The 22148-nt window shown below is 51.0% G+C and overlaps 3 protein-coding genes across 4 annotated transcripts in view; 1 reads left to right on the forward strand and 2 right to left on the reverse strand.

Moving 5' to 3' along the window:
• CERS5 (ceramide synthase 5) overlaps window positions 1-1700 on the forward strand; it is a 46516-nt gene extending 44816 nt beyond the window's left edge. For both annotated transcript variants that reach the window (XM_060195391.1, XM_060195390.1), the window contains one exon: window positions 832-1700. In XM_060195391.1, the coding sequence (XP_060051374.1) occupies window positions 832-845 (14 nt within the window). In that variant the 3' untranslated portion in view covers window positions 846-1700. The remainder of the gene's footprint in view (window positions 1-831) is intronic.
• Window positions 1701-6433: 4733 nt separating this feature from the next.
• LOC103118278 (cytochrome c oxidase assembly protein COX14) lies at window positions 6434-12532 on the reverse strand. Its single transcript, XM_016190562.2, has 2 exons — window positions 12329-12532; window positions 6434-6817 (listed from the first exon to the last, which is right to left on the reverse strand). Exon 2 carries the CDS (start codon window positions 6807-6809, stop codon window positions 6645-6647), a length of 165 nt encoding a protein of 54 aa, XP_016046048.1. The 5' UTR covers window positions 6810-6817; window positions 12329-12532; the 3' UTR covers window positions 6434-6644.
• A 1923-nt stretch (window positions 12533-14455) lies between these two features.
• GPD1 (glycerol-3-phosphate dehydrogenase 1) lies at window positions 14456-21489 on the reverse strand. The gene is made up of 8 exons (XM_007528483.3): window positions 21341-21489; window positions 20731-20908; window positions 19608-19748; window positions 18952-19090; window positions 18331-18443; window positions 17442-17675; window positions 16850-16956; window positions 14456-15115 (listed from the first exon to the last, which is right to left on the reverse strand). Exons 1-8 carry the CDS (start codon window positions 21439-21441, stop codon window positions 15019-15021), a joined length of 1110 nt encoding a protein of 369 aa, XP_007528545.2. The 5' UTR covers window positions 21442-21489; the 3' UTR covers window positions 14456-15018.
• Window positions 21490-22148: the final 659 nt, after the last annotated feature.

Below are 22148 nucleotides of genomic sequence, written 5' to 3' on the forward strand. Positions count from 1 at the left end.
TTCCCCTCTCCCCGTTCTCCTCTCATAACCTCTGCCATCTGAAAATCTAAAGACCAGATAAAACCAATTAGTTGTCTGAGTTTAGGAGTCAACAACTATAACAAACCATAGATTCTTAAGAGCTAAACCAGAGGAAGTGCCCCACCCCTTGGCAACAGCAGTTATAATTACTTTTCACCCCTTCTCTACTTACAAACAAGCACACCTATTCTTCATTTCTGGAAGCTAAACATGTCATTTTTATTTTTTATCATACCTGAATGTGTCTTGTGGGTACTGCAGCTGCACAAGCGACGTGACCTTGCTACTTGGGAAAGAAAGGAGAATGGAGATGGCATGGTAGGGACGAAATGATTCTTGAGCCAGGAACGAAAGAGCTACTGGAAAAGGCCCAGTTACAGATCAGCTTTGCAAAGGCACGAACTGCTCTAACCACAGCCAGTGTATGACAGGAGCAGTCACAGCAGCCATGTGTGTCCTGTCTGTGTTCACTTCTGTTTCGGGGGGTGGAAAGGAGAAAGGATGTCTAGAGTTGCCTTCAAATCAAATCAGGACTTGGGGAATGATTTCACTTCTCTTAGACTGGTCCAAAGAGATAGATCCCTTGACCAAAGCAACTTTATTCCATAGAGAACAGAATTGGAGATGAGACCCAGAAAGCAGGCAAAGGTCATGAACAGTAGATACCGTCCAGAAAAACCTGTTGAGTCAGGTCCCACCATAATAGGCCGGGGTGGGACAGTGCCCAGACATGGGCTCAGTGTGCTTCATCTGTCTCAGGACCCCAGAGGGTTAGTCCTCACCTCTTGCCTTTGATCCCATCTCATCCAGGTATCCAAGGATGACCGAAGTGACGTAGAAAGCAGTTCAGAGGAAGATGATGTCACCAGCAGCACTAAACGCCCCTGCGGTAGTAGCTCCAGCAATGGTGCCAATCGGGCAAATGGGCACATGGGAGGCAGCTATGGGGCTGAAGAGTAAAGTGACTGATGTGGGACTTGAGCGCACGTGAACCTGTAGGGTCCCAGGCAGCCTGCTCCTCTGGGGGCTCCCCACCTTCTACATCCCGACTAGGGGACCCACCGGCAAGGCACAGAGGAAAATCAAAAGCAGCAAATATTTTCACTTAAAAAACAAGAGAAAAACTCTGCCATTTTGTATTTAATAGTCTTCAGGTTACTTCAGTAATGTCATTTGGTGTGTGTTTGTGTGTGCGTGCGTGCTCGTGTGCGCATGTGCGTTTGTGCACATGCATGATTTCCATTGTCTGGCCTGGGGCTCAGTTCTGGGCTATGCCTGGTCCATCTTGAACTCACCTCCGTCCCGACTTGGCTGCATCATGATTTATCCTGGCTCGGACTCTTCCTGCCCATGGCTCTTGGGGCTCTGGCCATCTGAATGGGACAGTCCCAGCTTCCTACACTATTCCTCCTTCAGAGCTGGAATATTTCATGTGAAGTCGTACAGAAACAGCCATGGATGGATGGCCAGCATTGCTGTGCTCCTAGCTACATCCCCTTCCTACCACCTGGAAGTGACATGGACAGCTGCTGGCACCCTGCTCTTCACTCAATGGTACGCAGGGATGGGGTAAGGGAGGGGTAGCTGGGGGCTAAAAGAAAGACAACAGCCACTGGATGAGCTGTTAACGGTTTCTATTATTGTTTACTCTTCTGTGATTAAAGTGCTTCAACCCTCTACCCGCAGCCTTTTGTACTATGTGCCTTTAACTGGGTGCACCACCACCTGGCCCTGTCAACTCAACCTTTTGGGCTCCCTATCCCCTGAATCCATAAATAAATTTCTGGGGCTGGGGAGGTAACTTTTGCAAAAGATGTTCACGCCTGAGGTTCCAGGTCTCAGATTCAATCCTCAGGTGCACCACGGCACCACACCGCAGAACTGAGCAGTACTCTGGTCTCTGTTTCTTTGTATCATTAAGTAAAATACTTAGGGGGTAGATAGCATAATGGTTATGCAAAGAGACTCGTGCCTGCGGTAGCGCAGCAGGTTAAGTGCACATGCCATGCGAAGTGCGGGGACCAGCTCAAGGATCGGTTCGAGCCCTCAGCTCCCCACCTGCAGGGGAGTCGCTTCACAGGCGACAGGTCTTCAGGTGTCTATCTTTCTCTCCCCCTGTCTTCCCCTCCTCTCTCCATTTCTCTCTGTCCTATCTAACAATGACATCAATAACAACAACAATAAAACAAAGGCAACAAAAGGGAATATTTTAAAAATTAAAAAAAAAAAAAAACCAAAGTCCCAGGTTCATTCCACACATCAGAGCTGAGCAGTGCTGGTAAAAGATAAAAAATACTTAAAATAATGTTTCATCTAAGCGTTGAAAGTAATTTTCAGCTTACCTGGGAAAATGCGCTGCTTTGCCGTGTACACGATCCACATTCAAATCTGGCCCCATCACATCGAAGGAAACTTCAGCAGTTTCCTTCTGTTTTCTCCCCCTGTCTCTGTCTCAAAAGCATTTCTCCCTAAGTGGCCAGGTGCTAACTTAGCAGAACACCAGGCTTGCATGCACAAAGCCCCAGGCTCAATCAATCTCAGGCACCACCTAGTCCAAGAAGGGCTGTTTCTCTCGTAAATTAAAACAGGAAGCAGCTGAGGAGGTAGGTGGTTCAGTGGGTAGAGAACCCAGACTCTTGGAGTTGTGCTCTGCTCGCGCTCAGAATATCTGTGTGTAGGGATTCACAGATGCACAATTTGGCGGCTCCCAGGTATTTTCAGAGTGAGGGAAGGAGACTCCTGGCACTGCTTTCATCTGGGGAGCTCTCCCTGATGCTGGTGCTGTGTGGTGCAGAGGCTCCAACCTGAGACCTTGCAAACATGCACGGTGCATGGCCTACTAAGCTACTGGCTTAAACATCCAATGCCAGTGTTCACTCACAGTAGGGACACTGACCCTACTCACCTACCGAGTTTGGATTTTAAAAAGACATGCTGAGAGTTGGGCGGTAGCGCAGCAGATAAAGTGCAGGTGGCGCAAAGTACGAGGACCGGTGGAAGGATCCCAGTTGGAGCCCCCGGCTCCCCACCTGCAGGGGAGTCGCTTCACAGGTGGTGAAGCAGGTCTGCAGGTGTCTCTTTCTCTCCCCGTCTTCCCCTCCTCTCTCCATTTCTCTGTCCTATCCAACGACATCAATAACAACTACAATAATGCTGAAACAAGGTTAACAAAAGGGAATATTTAAAAAAAAAAACTATATGGAGCACAGAAAATTTTAATGATAAGTCTTGGTCATTTGGTCAGAAATAGGAAGGCAACAGGGGCAACAAAAGGGGGATAAAATATTTTGAAAAATATATGGGAGTCGGGCAGTAGTGCAGTGGGTTAAGTGCACATGGTATGAAGCGCAAGGACCAGCGTAAGGATCCGGGTTCAAGCCCCCAGCTCCCCACCTGCAGGGGAGTTGCTTCACAAGGTCTATAGGTGTCTGTCTTTCTCTCCCCCTGTCTTCCTCTCCTCTCTCCATTTCTGTCCTATCCAACAACGATGACAACAGCAATAATAACTACAATAAAAAACAAGGGCAACAAAAGGTAAAATAAATATAAAAAAATAGGAAGACTAAAAAAAACTAAGGCGGGGGGAGGGGTCAAGCGGTAGGACAGTAGGTTAAGTGCACGGGGCGCAAGGGGCAAAGCACAAGGACCAGCATAAGGATCCTGATTTGAGCCCCCAGCTCCCCACCTGCATGGGGGTCATTTCACAGGCAGTGAAGCAGGTCTGCAGGTGTCTTTCTCTTCCCCTCTGTCTTCTCCTCCTCCTCCATTTCTCTGTCCTATCCAACATCAATAATGATAAAACAAGGGCAGCAAAAGGGGGAAAACGGCCTCCAGGAGCAGTGGATTCATAGTGCAGGCACCAGCCCAGCAATAACCCTGGAGGCAAACAAAAAAAAGACTTTACAGGTAATTCTTTAACTTGTCATACAGTTGAATAGATCAGTCATTGTGAAACTTGAAAGAAGATACATTTGAAAGCCAAATGAGATGTGTTTTATCCTTTAAAATTTTAACTGTTTTGTAATGTCATTTAGGTTACTGTCAGTTAATCAGTTGTCCCAATGAAAATAATAGCTATTGTGTTCATTTTGACAGTACATACACTAATATTGGTTTGTCAGAAAAGAATGAAGTTTTCTCTTTATTTTAATCTTTGGTTATTTATTACTTCTAGGCACTGTAGCACACATATTAATAAAAAATAAAACGGGAGGGAGTCGGGCTGTAGCGCAGCGGGTTAAGCGCAGGTGGCACAAAGCACAAGGACCGGCACAAGGATCCCGGTTCGAACCCCGGCTCCCCACCTGCAGGTGAGTCGCTTCACAGGCGGTGAAGCAGGTCTGCAGGTGTCTATCTTTCTCTCCTCCTCTCTGTCTTCCCCTCCTCTCTCCATTTCTCTCTGTCCTATCCAACAACGACGACAACAACAACAACTACAACAACAACAAAAAAAAAGGGAATAAATTTAATTTAAAAAAAGCGGGAGTTGGGCAGTAGCGCAGCGTGTTAAGCGCAGGTGGCACAAACTGCAAGAACTGGTATAAGGATCCCGGTTCAAGGCCCCGGCTCCCCACCTGCAGGGGAGTCGCTTCACAGGTGTTGAAGCAGGTCTGCAGGTGTCTGTCTTTCTCTCCCCCTCTCTGTCTTCCCCATTTCTCTCTGTCCTATCTAACAACATCAATAACACCAACAATAACTACAACAATAATAAAAAATAAGGGCAACAAAAGGGAAAATATATTTAAAAAATTAAAAATAAATCAGGGGGCCGGGTGGTGGCACACCTGGTTGAGCACACGTTACAGTGCACAAGGATGCAGGTTTAAACCCCGGTCCCCACCTGCAGGGGAAAAGCTTCAAAAATGGTGAAGCAGGACTGCAGGTGTCTATCTGTCTGTCTCCCTCTCTATCACCCCCTTCTCTCTCAAATTTCTGGCTGTCTCTATCCAATAAATAAAGATAAATTTAAAAATATAAATGGGAGTTGGGCGGTAGCGCAGCAGGTTAAGCGCACATGGCGCAAAGTCCAAGGATTAGTTAAGGATCCCAGTTTGAGCTCCCAGCTCCCCACCTGCAAGGGAGGTTGCTTCCCAAGTGGTGAAGCAGGTCTGCAGGTGTCTTATCTCCCCCCCCACCCCATCCCCGTCTTCCCCTCCTCTCCATTTCTCTCTGTCCTATCTAAGGACAATGACATCAGTAACTACAACAATAAAAAAGGGTAACAAAAGGGAATAAATAAAAAATAAAGCAGGCAGGGATAGATAGCATAATGGTTATGCAAAAAGACTCTCATGGGGGCCAGGTGGTGGCACACCTGATTGAGCGAATGTATTACAATGCACAAGGATCTGGGTTCAAGCCCCTGGTCCCCACCTGTAGGGGGAAAGCTTTACGAGTGGTGAAGCAGGGCTGCAGATGTCTCTCTGTCTCTCTCACTCTCTATCACCCCCTTCCCTCTTGATTTCTGGCTGTCTCTATCCAGTAAATAGTAAAAAAATTTAAAAAGTAAAATAAAAAGACTCATGCCTGAGGCTCCGAAGTACCAGGTTCAATCCCCTGCACCACTATAAACCAGAGCTGATCAGTGCTCTGGTAAAATAAATAATTTTTAAAAATCCAAAAAATATTCGCTTCCCCAGAGACCCACCCTACTAGGCAGAGAGGCAGACTGGGAGTATGGACCGACCCGTCAACGCCCATGTTCAGCGGGGAAGCAATTACAGAAGCCAGACCTTCCACCTTCTGCAACCCACAATGACCCTGGGTCCATGCTCCCAGAGGGATAGAGAATAGGAAAGCTATCAGGGGAGGGGGTGGGATATGGAGATTGGGTGGTGGGAATTGTGTGGAGTTGTACCCCTCCTATCCTATGGTTTTGTTAATTTATCCTTTCTTAAATAAAAAATAATAATAATAAAAATCCAAAAATAAAGCAAGAAAGTTTAACTTACCTACGATCAAACAGCTAGTGTGAGAGTGAAAGCAGGCTACTCAGCACTGCTGTGCTCCCATGACTTCAGCGTGGGCAACAGAGAGAAGAAACAGTTAGCCAGAGGCAACAGTACAGTTTGCCCTCAATGAATGAGCTGAGATTAGGACCAGTTACATGGGCTGGTTCTGAGGAGGGCATTGCAGAGAGCACAATGAGGAGCTGGGGGCTGGAATCCAGAGCTAGAAGAGAAACACTAGGTAGCTCAAGTGCAGTTGTAGAAATGGCTGGGAAGGTCTCGTGTCTGAGAGGGAACCCAGATCTCACACACTGCTTTCAGGGGATAGACAGACAGACAGACACTGGGACACTCGGGAACTGGACCTCTACTCCTCCAGCTGCACAGCTCACACTAATGGAAGCTGGTCCGTTACTAGAAAACAGTCAACGTTCATACTCTAAAGAAAAACATCAAGACACACACATGGTCAAATATTTAATGTTTCTAGATGTCCCTCACCTCATTCCTGGGCGACCTAATCGCCTCCCCAAACAGCAGTGCAGAGCAAGCGCGGCACTTGCCCCAGAAGGGTTTAAAACCACTCAGGCCCCGGTTCTCTCGGATGTGACTGCAGGTGAGGACTTCCACAGCATGTCTGTCTGCTTGGGGACAGAGCCCCCGGCTTTACAGGGCTCACGAGGTCTTCTGTTCTTCTGCGGCCTGGCGGCGGGAGCGGCGACTCTGGAAGAATTGGTAGGCGCGGACGCTGCAGAGGTAGCTCCCGTACACGGTGAGCAGCATCATGGAGGTGGAGAAGGTCTTGTAGCCGAAGTCGGCGAGCTGTTTGGCAGTTGGCATCTCACCGCCTGAAAGGACAGGCTTGATTTAGGCCCCAGGGGAACACCCCATCTGCCCAGCCCACTTCCCTGTGGAGAGCCAGTGCCTGGCTTTGCCTCCTGTTTTCTCTGCACTCTGTACTGAGCACCCCTACAAAGGTTCAGAGGGACAAAGTCTGCGCGTGCAACTGAGAAAGAGCTGGAGGCAGAGGTGACTGCATGATATCATAGGCGATGCGTGGCCTCCAGGCCTATGGAGAAAAGGGACCAGTAAGGCCATCAAGACGAGTTATTAATGAGAGAAGTCTGGCATATGTAACACTGGGATGAACTCAGGGCCGTATTCATCCAAGTTCAGTGCTTCAGTCACTGAGCCACCTCCCAGGTCAATTAAAAAAATAATAATTAAAAAAAGGAACATGAGAAAGAAACCAGTGAACCACCAGCACACTCTGCTGGGACCTCATGCTTGAGAGGCTAATGTTTCGCCATACCCAAGGCTGCGTGCATCAGGTTTTTAGGGTGAAGGAAGCAGCGGTGAGTTAAACAGTAACAGTGATTTACTCTCTCGGGAAGGATCAAATGGAAACCTAGACAACACTTAACTCGTTTTCCCATAAATCATCTTATTCATGATGTCCAGGTTCTCAGGCCACCCTCAAGCATCTGATTAAGCCAGAATCGAGCTTAAACAGTGCCAACGGTCAATTTATTTTATTTCTTGACAGAGCCAGGCCTCACACATACAGTTTTTCTGCTTCCAGGTCAACTTTTCCATTCAGATGAGAGAGATGCCACACCGGAGCTTGTTCAGTGGCGGTGTCGTGGCACTAAGGTGATACTGGAGCTCAAGCCGGGGACATACACAGGCAAGGGCTCTTCCTACCCAGTGAGCTACCTCTCCGCCTCCTCCTCTCCTCTCCAAACCTTAATGTCTTTGGGTTTTGTTTTTTTAATATTTACTTATTTCCTTTTGTTGTCCTTTTTGTTTTTTATTGTTGTAGTTATTGTCGTTATTGATGACATCATTGTTGGATAGGACAGAGAGAAATGGAGAGAGGAGGGGAAGACTGAGAGGGGGGAGAGAAAGATAGACACCTGCAGACCTGCTTCACCGCTTGTGAAGCGACTCCCCTGCAGGCGGGGAGCTAGGGGCTCGAACCAGGATCCTTACGGTAGTCCTTGTGCTTTGTGCCACCTGCACTTAACACACTGCACTACCGCCCAACTCCCGAATGTCTTTGGTTTTTAAAACTGCACTGCTCAGCTCTGGTTTATGGTGGTGCAAGAGATAGAACCTGGGACCTTGGAGCTTCAGGCATGGGAGTCTGTTTGCACAGTCATTATGCTATCTCTTTGTGCTGCAGGTATCTCTCCTGTCTCTCTACCTATCTTCATCCCCCTCAATTAAAAAAATAAAAAGAAGAAGGGGTAGGGGTAGATAGCATAATGGCTATGCAGAGACTCATGCCTGAGGCTCTGAAGTTCCAGGCTCATTTAATCCCCCACACTACCACAGACCAGGGCTGAGCAGTGCTCCGGTTAAAAAAAAAAAAAAAGGAACTGAGCAGTGGTGCACCCGACACAGTGCACAAGGGTTCAAGTTCCAGCCTCCCACCTGAGGAGGGGAAGCTTCATGAGCAGTGGAGCAATGCTGCAGTTGTCTTTCCTTCTCCCCACTTCTCTCTCAGTTTCTGTCTCTGCCCAAAATAAAAGAAGAAAAAAGAAAAAAGAGGATTGTGAGGCAGTGAAGGAAGCAAACATGCAGGGCTGGAGAGCAGCTCACCGGGCATGACACCTGGCCTGCTACATACAGGCTCTCGGGCTCAAGTGCCGGCACGGAAGGTGCTGGATTCTGGTGCTGCAGCGTCTCTTCCTTGTCTCTATGAACGTAAAAGCAGCTGGGGGGAGAGGCACACCTGGTTGTGATCCTTACAATATGAAAGAATCACGGTTTGAGCCCCCAGACCCCACCTGCAGGGGGAAGATTTGCAAGTGAAGCAGTGTTGCAGGGGTCTCTCTTCCTCTCAATTTCTGGCTGTCTCTGCCTAATATAATTAAAAAAAAAACATTTATTGGGGAATCAGGCGGTAGCGCAGCGGGTTAAGTGCAGATGGTGGAAGACCTGGCGAGAGGATCCCGGTTCGAGCCCCTGGCTCCCCACCTGCAGGGGAGTCGCTTCACAGGCGGTGAAGCAGGTCTGCAGGTGTCTGTCTTTCTCTCCCCCTCTCTGTCTTCCCCTCCTCTCTCCATTTCTCTCTGTCCTATCCAACAACAATGACAGCAATAACTATAAGGGCAACAAAAGGGAATAAAAAAAAAAAGTAACTACAACAATAAAACAAGGGCAAAAAAAGGGAAAATACTTAAAAACATTAAAGAAACAATAATAATAATAAAATAAAGGTAAAGAGTGGGGGTATAGCATAATGGTTATGCAAAGAGACTCATGCCTGAGGCTCTCAATCCCAGGTTCAATCCCCCACACTGCCATAAGCCAGAGCTAAGCAGTGCTCTGGTAAAATAAATAAATAAATAAACAAAGGTAAAAGAAGTCAGATGGGCACCAAAAGATAACATCATTGGGTTCCAGCCCAGGCACCACATGGGCACACCATGGCACCAGTGGAAGCTCCATGAATGATGGAGAGCTGCTCTAGTGTCTCTCCCTCTTTTTCTATCTCCCCCTATTTGAAATAAAAATAACGATTGAGTGGTCCGGGAGGTGGCACAACGGATAATGCATTGGATTTTCAACCATGAGGTCCTGAGTTCGATCCCCGGCAGCACATGTGTTGGTATGCTTCTACTTCTGCTTCTAAAACCCCTTCTGTTTCATTGGTTTAATCCCCCCTGCTTAACACTGTATTCTATTTACATAACCACTGTTAACTAAGCACCACCCTGCCTGCAGGGCATTGGTTTAATCCGCCCCCTCTCCTTGTCACACCCTGATTTGCACCAGTCTCTTTTTTGCTCCACCCTCTCTACGGCACATCCTGTTTCCACCCTACTTGGCAAGTATATATATTAGGACAGGATTGTGATTATAGATAGTTTAGATATAGCTTAGCTTAGATTGTGCTGCGTTCCACATGAATAAAGACTGAACTGCGTGCCAGCCATGAGTCCCTGGTCGTCTGTCTCCCGCCCGAGAAGCTAGTCCCGCACACGTGCCAGAGTGATGTCTGGTTCTTTCTCTCTCTTCTCCTATCTTTCTCACGAATAAATGCATCCTTAAAAAAAATTTTTTTAAATAAATAATGATTGAGGGGCTAGGTGGTGGCACACCTGGCTATGTGCACATGCTATAATGCACAAGGACCCAGGTTCAATCCCCCAGCCCCCACCTGCAGGGGGAAGCTTTACGAGTGGTAAGGCAATGCTGTAGGTGTCTCCCTCTGCACCACCCTTTTTTTATTGCCACCAGGGTTATCACTGGAGCTCAAAACCCTCACAACAAATCCACTGCTCCTGGCAGTCATTTTTTCCCTTTTATTTATTTAATAGGACAGAGGTAATATGAGAGGCAAGGGGGAGACTGGGAGAGAAACAGAAAGACACCTGCAGTACTTGCTTCCCACTCCTGAAGCTTTCTCCCTGCAGTGGGGGGTGGGGGGTTGAACCTGGGTCCTTGTGCATTATGGCACAAGTGAGCCCAGGTCTTTCTGCCTGGCCCACTCTCTTTCCCTATTTCCCCTTCCTCTCAATTTCTTTAAAAAAAAAACAAAGCCAAGAGTTTGGGAGGTAGTTTAGCAGACTACAAGCCTTGTATACCTGAGGCCCCAGGTCTGATTCTTGGCACAGTAAATCACCAGGGTGTTTTGGTGGGTGGCACACACACACAAAATGGAATCAATCTTTATTTAAAAAGGGGGGGGCTAGATAAATGGATCAACTGCTAGAGCACTGGGTTCACAGTTCAGTCCCCAGCACTGCATGTACCAGAGTGTGTCTTAGGTGAAACACTCGCCCCCCTTCTCGTGTGTGTGTTTTCTTTCTTTTCTGTGTGTTTTCTTTCTTCCGTGTTTTTTTTTTTTTTTTGCCTCCAGGGTTATCACTGGGCTAGGTGCCTGCACTACAAATCCACTGCTCCAAGAGGTTATTTTTTTTCCTTTTGTTGCCCTTGTTGTTTATCACTGTTGTTGTTACTGCCATCATTGTTGTTGGATAGGACAGAGAGAAATGGAGAGAGGAGGGGAAGACAGAGAAGGGGAGAGAAAGACAGATACCTGCAGACCAGCTTCACCACCTGTGAAGCGACTCCCCTGCAGGTGGGGAGCTGGGGGCTCGATCCTTACGCCAGTCCTTGTTCTTCTCACTATGTGCACTTACCCCGCTGTGGCATTTTTAAAAAAATAAATTTTTAAATTATCTTTATTTATTTGTTTGATAGAGACATTCAGAAATGTAGAAAGGGGGAGACAGAGAGGAAGAGAAGCAGAGAGACACCTGCAGCCCTACTTCACCACTTGCAAAGCTTTCCCCTTGCAGGTGGGGACCAGGGGCTTGAACCCGGGTCCTTGTGCACTGTAACCTGCGCACTCAACCACGTGCACCACCACTCAGCTTCCTCCCCCCACCCCCACTTTTTTTTTTAACCAGAGCACTGCTCAGCTCTGGCTTGTGGTGGTGCAGGAGATTGAACCTGGGACTTTGGAGCCTCAGACATGAGTCTCTTTGCGATGTCTGGGATGGAACTCAGAAGTTCATGCTGAGAGTCCAAGGCTTTCCACTTTGTTTCATCTCCCCAGCTGCATAAATTCGCCTTAAAGAAGGGCTGAGGTGACAGCATAATGATTATGCAGAAGACTCTTGTGCCTGAGGCTCCAAAGCCCCACATTCAATCCCCAGCACCATCACAAAGCAGCAAAGCAGCACTCTGGTGAAAGAAAGAAGGAGAAAAAGGAAGAGAGAAAGAAAGAAAACCATAAGGGGGGGCAAAAATAACAAAACTTGGTCTTATAGGGTAAGACTGCATGTTTCAGAAATAAAAAGAGGAATAAATATGGGGAGAACCGAGGAGTAGCGCAGCAGGTTAAGCGCAGGTGGGCAGGTGGCGTGAAGCGCAAGGACCAGCGTAAGGATCCCGGTTCGAGCCCCGGCTCCCCACCTGCAGGGGGGTCGCTGCACAGGCGGTGAAGCAGGTCTGCAGGTGTCTATCTTTCTCTCCTCCTCTGTCTTCCCCTCCTCTCTCCATTTCTCGCTGTCCTATGCAACGACATCAACAACAATAATAACTACAATAAATAAATATTTTTGTTAAAGATTTGCTGCGGAGGCAGGGGCGGGCAGCACTGTACCGACATGACATTCTGTCGGGCGGGGAGAAGACAAGAGGCGCGGCGACAGACCCACACAGGGGCAGAGAGGTCAGCGGCTCGGCGGTCTGCGCGGAGGGTGCAGCCCGGGGCCCACAGCATCGAGCGAGGAGCCGGGTCACCCACCGGCGCGAAGCCTCAAGACCCGGGCTCGGAGGATGCAGCAGCCAAGGTCAGCGCCGGGCCCGGCGACCCAGCTCCGCCCCAGCGGAGGACGTACCTGGTTGGGCGCCGCAACCCCGAGCCGTTCAGCCGCCGCCTCTCTCGCCACCACGGTCTGCGCGACTCCCGAGCCCGAGCGCCGAGACCCAGACAGCGGCGGGGGAGCACAGCGCGCTCCCGACGAGGGACTCGGGGACTCGGCTCCGGGGACCCACAGCGGCGGCAGCGCGTGGCAGCCGCGACTCCGACTGGCTGCCGCCTCCCAACTTCCGGTTCCCGGACCCATCGCCCTGCCTCCGCTTCCCCCGCCCGTTGAATTCTGGGGATTGGAGTCATTTCCCCCTTGAGAGACTCTCTCGGGCAAACACCCCCCCCCCAAATCTAGAACCAGGAAGTGGAATTATGAGGTCATCACAGAAGAGACGAATCACCGAGTTGGAGAGATCCAGCCAATCCCCAGCCTACGGCGCGGTGACGTCTCTAGTAGGTAGGTAGATTCTCTCGGAGTGAGCCTCCTGCAGGCGGGCCGCGCGCCCCCTACAGCCTGAGGTTGTCCTCTCCGGGTGGCGGGGCTGGAGCCGACGTGGAGCTGCGGTGGACGCGGACCAGGAGGAGGTTTTAGCCCCGCTCCAAGGAGGTGTGATAAAGCCCCGCCCCCGTCCGAAAGCGCCGGGAATGGGTGAGATCTGTGCAAGCGACTGGTGGGGCCCAAAGTGGCAGGTATCCCGAGAAGGGGGTTCTCCCCCTCCCTTATTTTTTCCCCTCACTTTCTCTAACAGATAATTGTTAGTGCTACACCACTGCACAAGCACTGTCACATGCACAAAGCGTTTCTCGAGACATGCTGGGGGGCGGGCAGACAGGTAGCCCCGATTCCCATGTGCAGTGAAGTCTAGAGCTGCGGTGTGGCCACCCACCCCGGGCCGCTGCCCCAGGGAAGGACCCTGCTCGGTTCCTGCACCTTCCGGGACCGGCAGCTCTGCGCTGGGCCTGAGCCAGGCCTGGGTTGACTGTCCACCTGGCTTCTGCTGCTGGGGACACACAGGGGGTCCTCCAGGACCCTGCCACCTAGTTTGCCCATGAACCCTGGGGGGGCTAACAGAAGCACAGAGTGCCAGGTACAGCCATGCAGCAAGCTGAGACCCTCAGCTGGCACAGCAGGAGCTCCTCGGGCCCTACAGGCTATTTATAGCCAGGGGTGCAGGCTGCTGACCTGTGACACCCTCCCTGCCAGCCCACCCCCAGCTGCCACCCCATCCTGGAGCAGGGCCAGTGTGAAGCAAGCTCTACTCCTTCTTCCCCTTCCTGTTCTTCCCTCACTCCAGGGGATAGGTAGAGGGGGGTGTCTGTTTATTTTTGTTTGTTTTGCTTTCTCTGGAGTTTCCCAGCTCCTGCAGTGCTGATAAAAGAAGACCTCCAGGAGACCCCAGGAGACCAAGGAGAGCCAGTTTGGGAATGTCAGCACCCACTAGCAGCAGCAGGAACCCTTACTCACACACCCACACCTACACACACAGAGGGAGAGGGAGAGTGCGGGAGAGGGAGAGGGGGAGAGAGAGAGTCTGAGAAGGGAGGCAGGGCAAAAAGAAAGGTCACAGGGTGCAGAGTGATCTGAGCCTGCTATGAAAAGGTGCAGCTCAGTCAGCAGATTAAGTTGCTACTCCCCAAAGAAGGTGCTAGCAGGGAGGCAGAGAGAGAGAGAAGGCTTGGAAAGGTCATGCAGGGTGGGGAGAAACTGGCAAAGAACTAGGAACCAGGAAGTCCTGGGGCCAGAGATGGCAGCCTGGCCGAAGCACTGGTACCAGGGCAGCCCCAGGAAGGGGGGAGGGGTGGCCAGAGGTTTTCTTTTTCTTCTTCTTTTTAATATTTCTTCAATATTTATTTATTTATTCTCTTTTGTTGCCCTTGCTGTTTTATTGTTGCTGTTATTGATGTCATTGTTGGATAGGACAGAGAGAAATGGAGAGAGGAGGGGAAGGCAGAGAGGAGGAGAGAAAGACAGACACCTGCAGACCTGCTTCACAGCCTGTGAAGCGACTCCCCTGCAGATGGGGAGCCGGAGGCTTGAACCGGGATCCTTCCGCTGGTCCTTGCGCTTTGCGCCAGGTGCGCTTAACCCTCTGAGCTACCGCCCGACTCCAGGCCAGAGGTTTTCGAGGACGCCGATGTTGTTAGGAGAAGGCAATTGTTTGAGATCTTTGTATTTTTCTCACAAACACTGAGATCCATTGCTGGTGTGTGGGGCATGGCAGAGATCAGAGCAAAGGGGTCCCAAGGGCCTATGTCAGCTCAAAGGCCCAGACCCCTCCTGGCAGCCCTTGCCTCATTGTTTTTGTGACTGAGGGATCTGAGCCACCCCGCTGGGTCTGGGGACAGGATCCCTGGTCTGTGGGGGAAAGCAGGCAACCCATACATTGCCTCTCTCTTTCTCCATTCCTCCCTCATCCCCTCACTTTCAAAGCAGGCAGCACTGATGCTTGATTCTATCCATCCTGGGACAGGGCACACATCTGGAGAAGGACACAGCAGCTTCATTTCTGGCAAGATGTGGCAGGCAGCTGCAGGCTACCCGGTGGCTCAGGGTTCTGAGGCAGGTAGCTGGGCTCCACAGCCTTCCAGCCTCCAGTGAAAAGTTGAAAAGCAGCAGCTCCAGGGAGGGGTCTCAGAGATCCTGGTGGCCAGGTACCCTGAGCTCCTGCCTGGATGCACTGGGGTAAAGAGGCTTCCTGGCCTGGACCCCGGCCCCGCTCACATGTGTTCTGGGTGATTCTGCAGGCAGCGGATGAACTCACCCACCGGCTGGTTCTCGTAGCATACCCTGTACACAGCCATGAACAGTGGGAACCTAGAGTGGGGCAGGAGAGACCCAGCTTAGCCCAATATAACTGACTCCCCATCTTCCTCACCTTCAACTCCCCTACTCTTATTTATTTACTTTTTAAAAATTTATTTATTTCCTTTGGTTGCCTTTGTTGTTTTATTGTTGTAGTTAGAGAGAAATGGAGAGAGGAGGGGAAGATAGAGAGGGAGAGAAAGACAGACACCTGCAGACCTGCTTCACCGCTTGTGAAGCGACTCCTGGGCAGGTGGGGAGCCGGGGGCTCAAACTGGGATCCTTACGCTGGTCCTTGCGCTTCGCGCCACCAGCTTTTAACCCACTGCGCTACCACCCAACTCCTCCCCATTTCCTTTTTAAAAAATTATTTATGTTGTGACCTGGGAGGTAACACAGTAGATAAAGCATTGGACTTTCAAGCAAGAGGTCCTGAGTTCAATCCCTGGCATTGGATGTACCAGAGTGATGCTCTGGTTCTTTTTCTCTCTTCCTTTCTCCACTCCCCTCACTTCCCCCCTCTACTAAATAAAATATATAAACAAATTAGGCCACGGGAGAAAGCAGAATGGTTATGTGAATGACTTTCATGCCTTAGGCTTTAAGGTCCCAAGTTCAATCCCCTGCACCATAATAAACCAGAGCTAAGCAGAGTGCTCTCTTTCATTAAAGTAAAATAAATACTTTAAAAATTTAGAAAAAGAGGGAGTCAGGCGGTAGCATAGCGGGTTAAGCACAGGTGGCGCAAAGCACAAGGACCGGCATAAGGATCCCGGTTTGAGTCCCCAGCTCCCCACCTGCAGGAGAGTCGCTTCACAAGCAGTGAAGCAGGTCTGCAGGTGTCTATCTTTCTCTCCCCCTCTGTCTTCCCCTCCTCTCTCCATTTCTCTCTGTCCTATCCAACAACGACATCAATAACAACAATAATAACTACAACAATAAAACAACAAGGGCAATAAAAGGGAATAAATAAATGTAAAAAAGTTTTAAAAATTAGAAAAAGAAAAAAATTAATTTTTCTCTGTGCCAGGTCTTGTAATTCCAGTGCTCCTGGGCCAACTCTGTCATTCATTTTATTTCAGAGAGAGAGAGGCAGAAATTGGGAAGCACCACAGCACTGCTCCATCATTCATAGGCTTGCCTCGGGTGGGGCCTTCTGTGGGGCTCCAGTGTGGTGCTGGGGCTTGAGCTCTAGTGCACTCTACTGGCTGAGCTATCTCCTGGCTCCTTGAGCCTGTTTCTTTCTTTCAATTTTTTATATTTATTTATTCATTCCCATTTGTTGTCCTTATTGTTGAGCCTGTTTTGTCTGTTCTTATTCTAGGATTGTTTTTCAGACCCAGCAATGCTCTGCTCTGAAGCAGTCCGCCCACCCCCACTGTCCTTGCGCTCCTTGAATCAGAGAATCTCCCTCACATAACCTCAGCACCCACAGAAGTGTTTGGGACACAAGAGTTTGGCCTTTGGAGAGCAGTTAAGAATGGGGGTGGTGAGACAGTCAGATGAGCTTCTTTCTAGGGCTCTGGAGCTCCAGTTCTCACCACAGATGAGGAGGAGGAAAGAACAAGGACACCCAAGACTGGAAGGAGTTCAAAGACTTCAAGCTAGCTGGGGGTCCATGGAGTACCAGCTCCTTTGCAGTGAACACAGGAAGCACTTCCCTCTCTGCCCACCATGTGCACTTCCTGTGGGGTCAGGAGCTCCTGACTGTGGCTCCCTCAGCAGCAGAGAGGTGCAGACACTTACTTGTCCACCAGGCCTTTGTGCTTGAGGATGCTTTGCAGCTCTCGGGCTGTCTGGGGCCCCTGCAACTTCTGTCCATTCAACATCTCTTTCTCCAACTGTTCAATGGACTGTGAAGAGAACAGTTGACCGTGGAGATGAGGGTTAGTGTAGGTTCTAGGGGGAGAGTCTGGACTCAGATGGAATGTAGTGTCTTAGGGGCAGAGTAAGGCTGAGTGTGTTCAGAATTCTTCCCCCCCCCCCTCCTAGGGTTATCCCTGAAGCTTGATGCCTGTACTACGAATCCACTGCTCCCAACAGCCATTTTTTCCCTATTTTTTTTCCATTTTGATAGGGTAGAGAGAAACTGAGAGGAGGAAGAGATAGGAGAGAGACACCTGCAGAGCTGCTTTACCACTCAGGAAGCCTCCTCCTTCTGGGTGGGGAGCAGGGGCTCAAACTTGGATCTTTGCACATATAATGTGTGTGCTCAACCCAGTGCACCACCTCCCGGTCCCAGAATAATCTCAATGTAGCGCTCACTGGACTCCTCAAGCCACGTTCCTCAGCCTTGACACCTGCAGGACCCACCCGTCCCCTCTCCTCCAGGGCACACCTTTCCTGTGCGGGCGAAGGCCTCTGCCACTTTACGGTTCCGCCCTCCATAGCAGGTAGTGATGAGGTCGGCAACACCACAACTCTCCAGGAAGGTGGCCGAGGACACAGGACCACTGCAGAAGAGCTTGGCGAAGGCGATCATCTCCATGAGTCCCAGTCGGATCACTGCCGCCTTGGTGTTGTCGCCGAAGCCCAGCCCGTCACAGAAGCCAGCCCCTACAGCCACTATATTCTTTGGGGAGCGGAGGTCATGTCTGAGAGAAAACGCCTTCCTGCTTGCCCTCCCCCCAGCCCTCAGCACCTGTCTCACCCTCCTTTAAACCAGTGACCCATCTACTGAATAAGCGAAATGTAGGATAGGCTGCTAGACTGAGTTCTACTTGGATCTCTCACTTGCTGAGATTGTGCTCCGTGTCTCTAATCCCTCCCCAGTCCTTGACATTTCCTGAAAGCTACTCTTCTCTCCGGCTGGCCCTCCCTGCAGGACAGTTCTGTTCTGTCTCCCTGATGGCCACAGCTCTATCTAGCACCCATCATTCTGACCACCAGTCTGAGTGTCCTGGATGATTTTCTCCCCCACAGTGGACTCTCTTCCCTCTAGACTGCCATTCAGAGTCAAGAAAAGGAATTTTCACACAAGTCTATAGCAAGAAAGGAAGAAAGGTCCTGATGAAAGGTGTCTGATGGTGAGTGACCAGCAGGCCTGAATGACTGTGGCCATACTTCTACAGTTCTTTCCCTGAGCACAGGCCTTGGAGAAAAAGCCATATGTAGGGACACAGCCTCCCAAAGGTGAGAGCCTGGTGTGCCAGCAACCTGGCATAGATAGTCCAGGCTCTTCTGCAGGAGCTGCTCCCTACCCACAGCTGCCTCTGGTTCCCTCTCACCTTCAAGGCCCCACAGATCTCGACGGTGTCCACCTCCTTCACCACCGTGATGCGGAAGTTGGGCGTCTGAAACAGCTCTTTCAGAAGCTGCCCCTGGGTCAGGTCTTTGCAGCCTGAAGCAGAGAGGGCCAAGGCCTTATGTGGGGACTCATTTTTGAAGATTTATTGGATTTATTTCATATAAGGTAGCGAGAGAGTTGCACATGGTTAGGGAGAGGGGAAAGGAGAGCCAGAAGCTACACCGTCATAGTCCATGTAGTGCCAGGGATCGAACCAGGAGCCTTAGGCATGTGCTCTGCAGTTGACTGTTTCCTGTGAAATACTCAGCTCAGGCTTATGGTGATGCTGGGGACTGAACTTTGGACCTTCAAACCTCAGGCCTAAAAGGCTTTTGCCTGACTACTGTGTTATCTCCCTGTATGAGAGTGTGTGGGGGGAGGTGCTTGACTGTTTTTCCCATACCTGCTCTAAGCAGGACCCTCAGCCCTTCCCAGAGGGCTCTCTCTCACCTCAGAACCTTCGCCTGCCTATGGGAAGCGGAGGGCTGAGTGGGGCGGGGGTGGAGGTGCAGGGAGGAGATATAAGTGCAGCAGCTTGATCTATGCAGACGTGGACTCTCACCAATGGTTGTCTCACAGAACTTCTCATCGGCCACCTCACTGGCAATGTTGGCCCCCATCAGCACGCTCATGGGGATGCCCAGGCGCTCCCCAATCACTTCAGAGATGAGCTTCAGTCCATTGGGGCCCTCGTCTACCCCCTGGGTACAGAATGGAGTTTAGGCCAGGTGCCCTTCATGCCCAGCCAGGAGGAACACTGTCCCCTCCAAGCCCACTGTTCAGCAGTGTCCCATCCCCCAGGTGTGGCAAAGCTTGGTGTGGGCACGGCAGACAGCGTGTGAAAAGGAGCCCATGTAAATGCTGTCCTGCCGCACACCCCCAGCACCCTACCTCCCCAGGACAGCATGCTCCCGAGCTCCCGAGCACCCCTACCGACTTTCACCCAGGTCATTGCTCCAAGACAAGCCCCCCTTCAAGCAAGCCTGCTCCTCAGATCTTCGAGCAGCCCTCAGCTGCCTGCAAAACTCAACACAGCTCCCTCCACCACGCCAGTCTCCTCTTCACGCCACACCAGCCTCAGCCTTCCGCAAAGCCAGCTTCTTCCCCTCCCCAGAAGACTGGGTCTGCTTCTGCCATTCCCCATTCTCCTCCCTTCACCCTGTCCCCGGGCCCCACATCAGGAGCTGCACCCCATCCACACCAAGGTCTCCCAGGCACCTTAATTAGAGAGATGCCAATGGTGTCAGCCTTCAGATGGCCCTTGAGCTGGTCACAGATCTTGCTGATGAACTGGTGGGGCACCACGAAGATCAGGATGTCAGCACCTGCTGCGGCCTGGACCACATCTGCGACCGCCACCTGAGGGGGGCCGAGTGCTCGTGGGCCTGGCCAGCCTCTAGCCCACAGCCCCTTGGGGGGAGCTAGGAGCCAGTGAGGCTAGTGAGGGCGAAGGAAGGACAGTTTGGGGCTGAACTCCCTCCTCCTGAGGCTGAACTCTGCGCCATTGCTCCCCTCTCTGGGAGCCTCCTCCCGGCACTCTCCTGCCCTTGGCTGTGGGACAGTGAGGGAGGCCAAGGGAGGCCTGGGGTTGGCAGGAGAAAGAGGCCAAGTAAGATGTCATCACCCTTCTCCTGAAGGTCCCCAACCAGGAAGAGAGAGTCCCTGTCTGTCCTGATTGCCTGCTGGTTTTCGTGCTTCCACCCTTTTCAGATGAAGAGTGAGCCACGTGGCTTCATCAAAGACTTGAAGTCCAAGGAGCAGCCTCCAAGTCTGTTAATAACCCAGTGAATGAGTAACAGGATTAGAGCCTGGGGCAGATACTACCCGACCCCAGGTGTAGGAACTGTAGGACTCCTGTTTGGTTGCCACAAAAACAACTTCCTTGGGAGTCTGGTTAAGTGCATAACGATCCTGGTTCAAATCCCTGGCTCCCCACCTGCGGGGGAGTCGCTTCACAGGCGGTGGGTGAAGCAGATCTTCAGGTGTCTATCTTTCTCTTCCCCTCTCTTCCCCTCCTCTCTCCATTTCTCTCTGTCCTATCCAACAACAATAACTACAATAACAATAACAAGGGCAACAAAAGGGAATAAACAGAGAAAGAAACAACTTCCTTGTCTCCCCACCCCCACCCTCCTTTCCTGGCTGGGAGCCCTAAGAGTTGGGTAGAAGTGCACTGAAGTTCACCTTGTCCCAGAAAGTGCCCTGGGGACAGTTAGGCTGCTGGACATAGGGTGTCCTGTGCCCCCAGCAGGCTTCCTGACCCTCCCTAGCCGAGGTGGCGCTCCTCCAGCTGAAGGCACCCTCTGCTGCTCTCCCTTCCCTGCAGGGTGCCAGGGCTCACCACGTTGGGGGGCAGCTTGTGGCCGGGCAAGTACTTGACATTCTCATGCTGTGTGTTGATGACCTCAGTCAGCTTTCTGCCCCCGACATCTTCCTCGAACACCCACATGATCACCTGTGGGTCAAAGCGAGCCTGCTGGGCGGCATTGCTGCCCACAATCTTGGCGATGGTTGAGCCCCTGACAAGAGGAGAAGGCGCAGAGAGTGAGGAGTGGGGAGTGTGAGGCAGGGGAGGGGCTGTGCTATGCTCACCTGCCACCTTCCTTGTCACCCCCCCCACCGAGTCCTCAGCAGCCACTTGGCAGAGTGGGAAGAAGACAGCCTGCCTCGCACTTCACTGTTAAGCATGGGGCCAGCCTTCTGATACCGCCCCCCAAAAAACAACCCTACAGCTTTCCCCACAGGGGGCAGTCTGCAGGGCTACTTCCCTGAGTGAGCAGGTGCAGCTGCCAGGCACAGCTGTCTTATGGGGGTGGGCACAGGAAACAGCAACTGGAGGGAATTTCCTACCCACAGCCTGACTCCCGCCCACCCCAGCCCCCAGCTGCCCTCTCTAGCCTGCTGTGTCGGGGAACCCCTCACCACTTTCCTCCCCCAGGCGGAGTCCTTACCAGTTGCCAGAGCCTACAATGCAGACTTTCTTGCCGGCCATGGTGCTGCCTCCCTGCCTGAGCTGGCTCTGTGGCGCTCTCTGCAGCTCCTGCTGGAGCATTTAATCCACACGTGGGTGCAGCCAAGCCCCGCCCCCCAGGGGTGGGTGGGGAGGACAGTGTCCAGGGAGGCAAGAGTCTGGCAGAGCCAGGGAAAGGGGAGAAAGGGACAGAGACAGATGGGGAACAGGATGGGCAGCAACTGGTCCTGTTTTCCTCTGTGATCTGCCAGCTGACGGTGCTGGCAAGCTTCTTTCCTTGGTCCCAGACCCACCTCCTGCCTCTCCTCGTCACTCCCAGCAGTGGTTCCAATGTCAGGTCTGTCAAGAAATCGCTCAGATAAGGACCAAGGCGCCCACCTTCCTTACTCTCTTCTGTCCTGAGCACTGGAATACATTGCATTCAGCCCTAGTAGCAGATTCAGGAATATCTTCAAGGATAGAAATTGTCCTGCATGGATCCATGCAGAATCCTAAAAAATTGCTGTGCAGGTTTGAACTCTAGCAGTGATGGACAAGCAGGGCTGTGAGGGTCTTTTTTTAAAATTTAATTTAATATATATTTTTTCTTTTTACCAGAGCACTGCTCAGCTCTGGCTTATGGTGGTGTGGGGGATTGAACCTGGGACTTCAGAGCCTCAGGCATGAGAGGCTCTTTGCATAACCATTATGCTATACCCCCACCATTTAATTTTATTTTTTTAATATTTATTTATTCCCTTTTTGTTGCCCTTGTTTTTTTATTGTTGTAGTTATTATTGTTGTTGTTA

This window comes from Erinaceus europaeus, chromosome 7 (assembly GCF_950295315.1).
Source record: "Erinaceus europaeus chromosome 7, mEriEur2.1, whole genome shotgun sequence".
NCBI classification, from domain to species: domain Eukaryota; kingdom Metazoa; phylum Chordata; class Mammalia; order Eulipotyphla; family Erinaceidae; genus Erinaceus; species Erinaceus europaeus.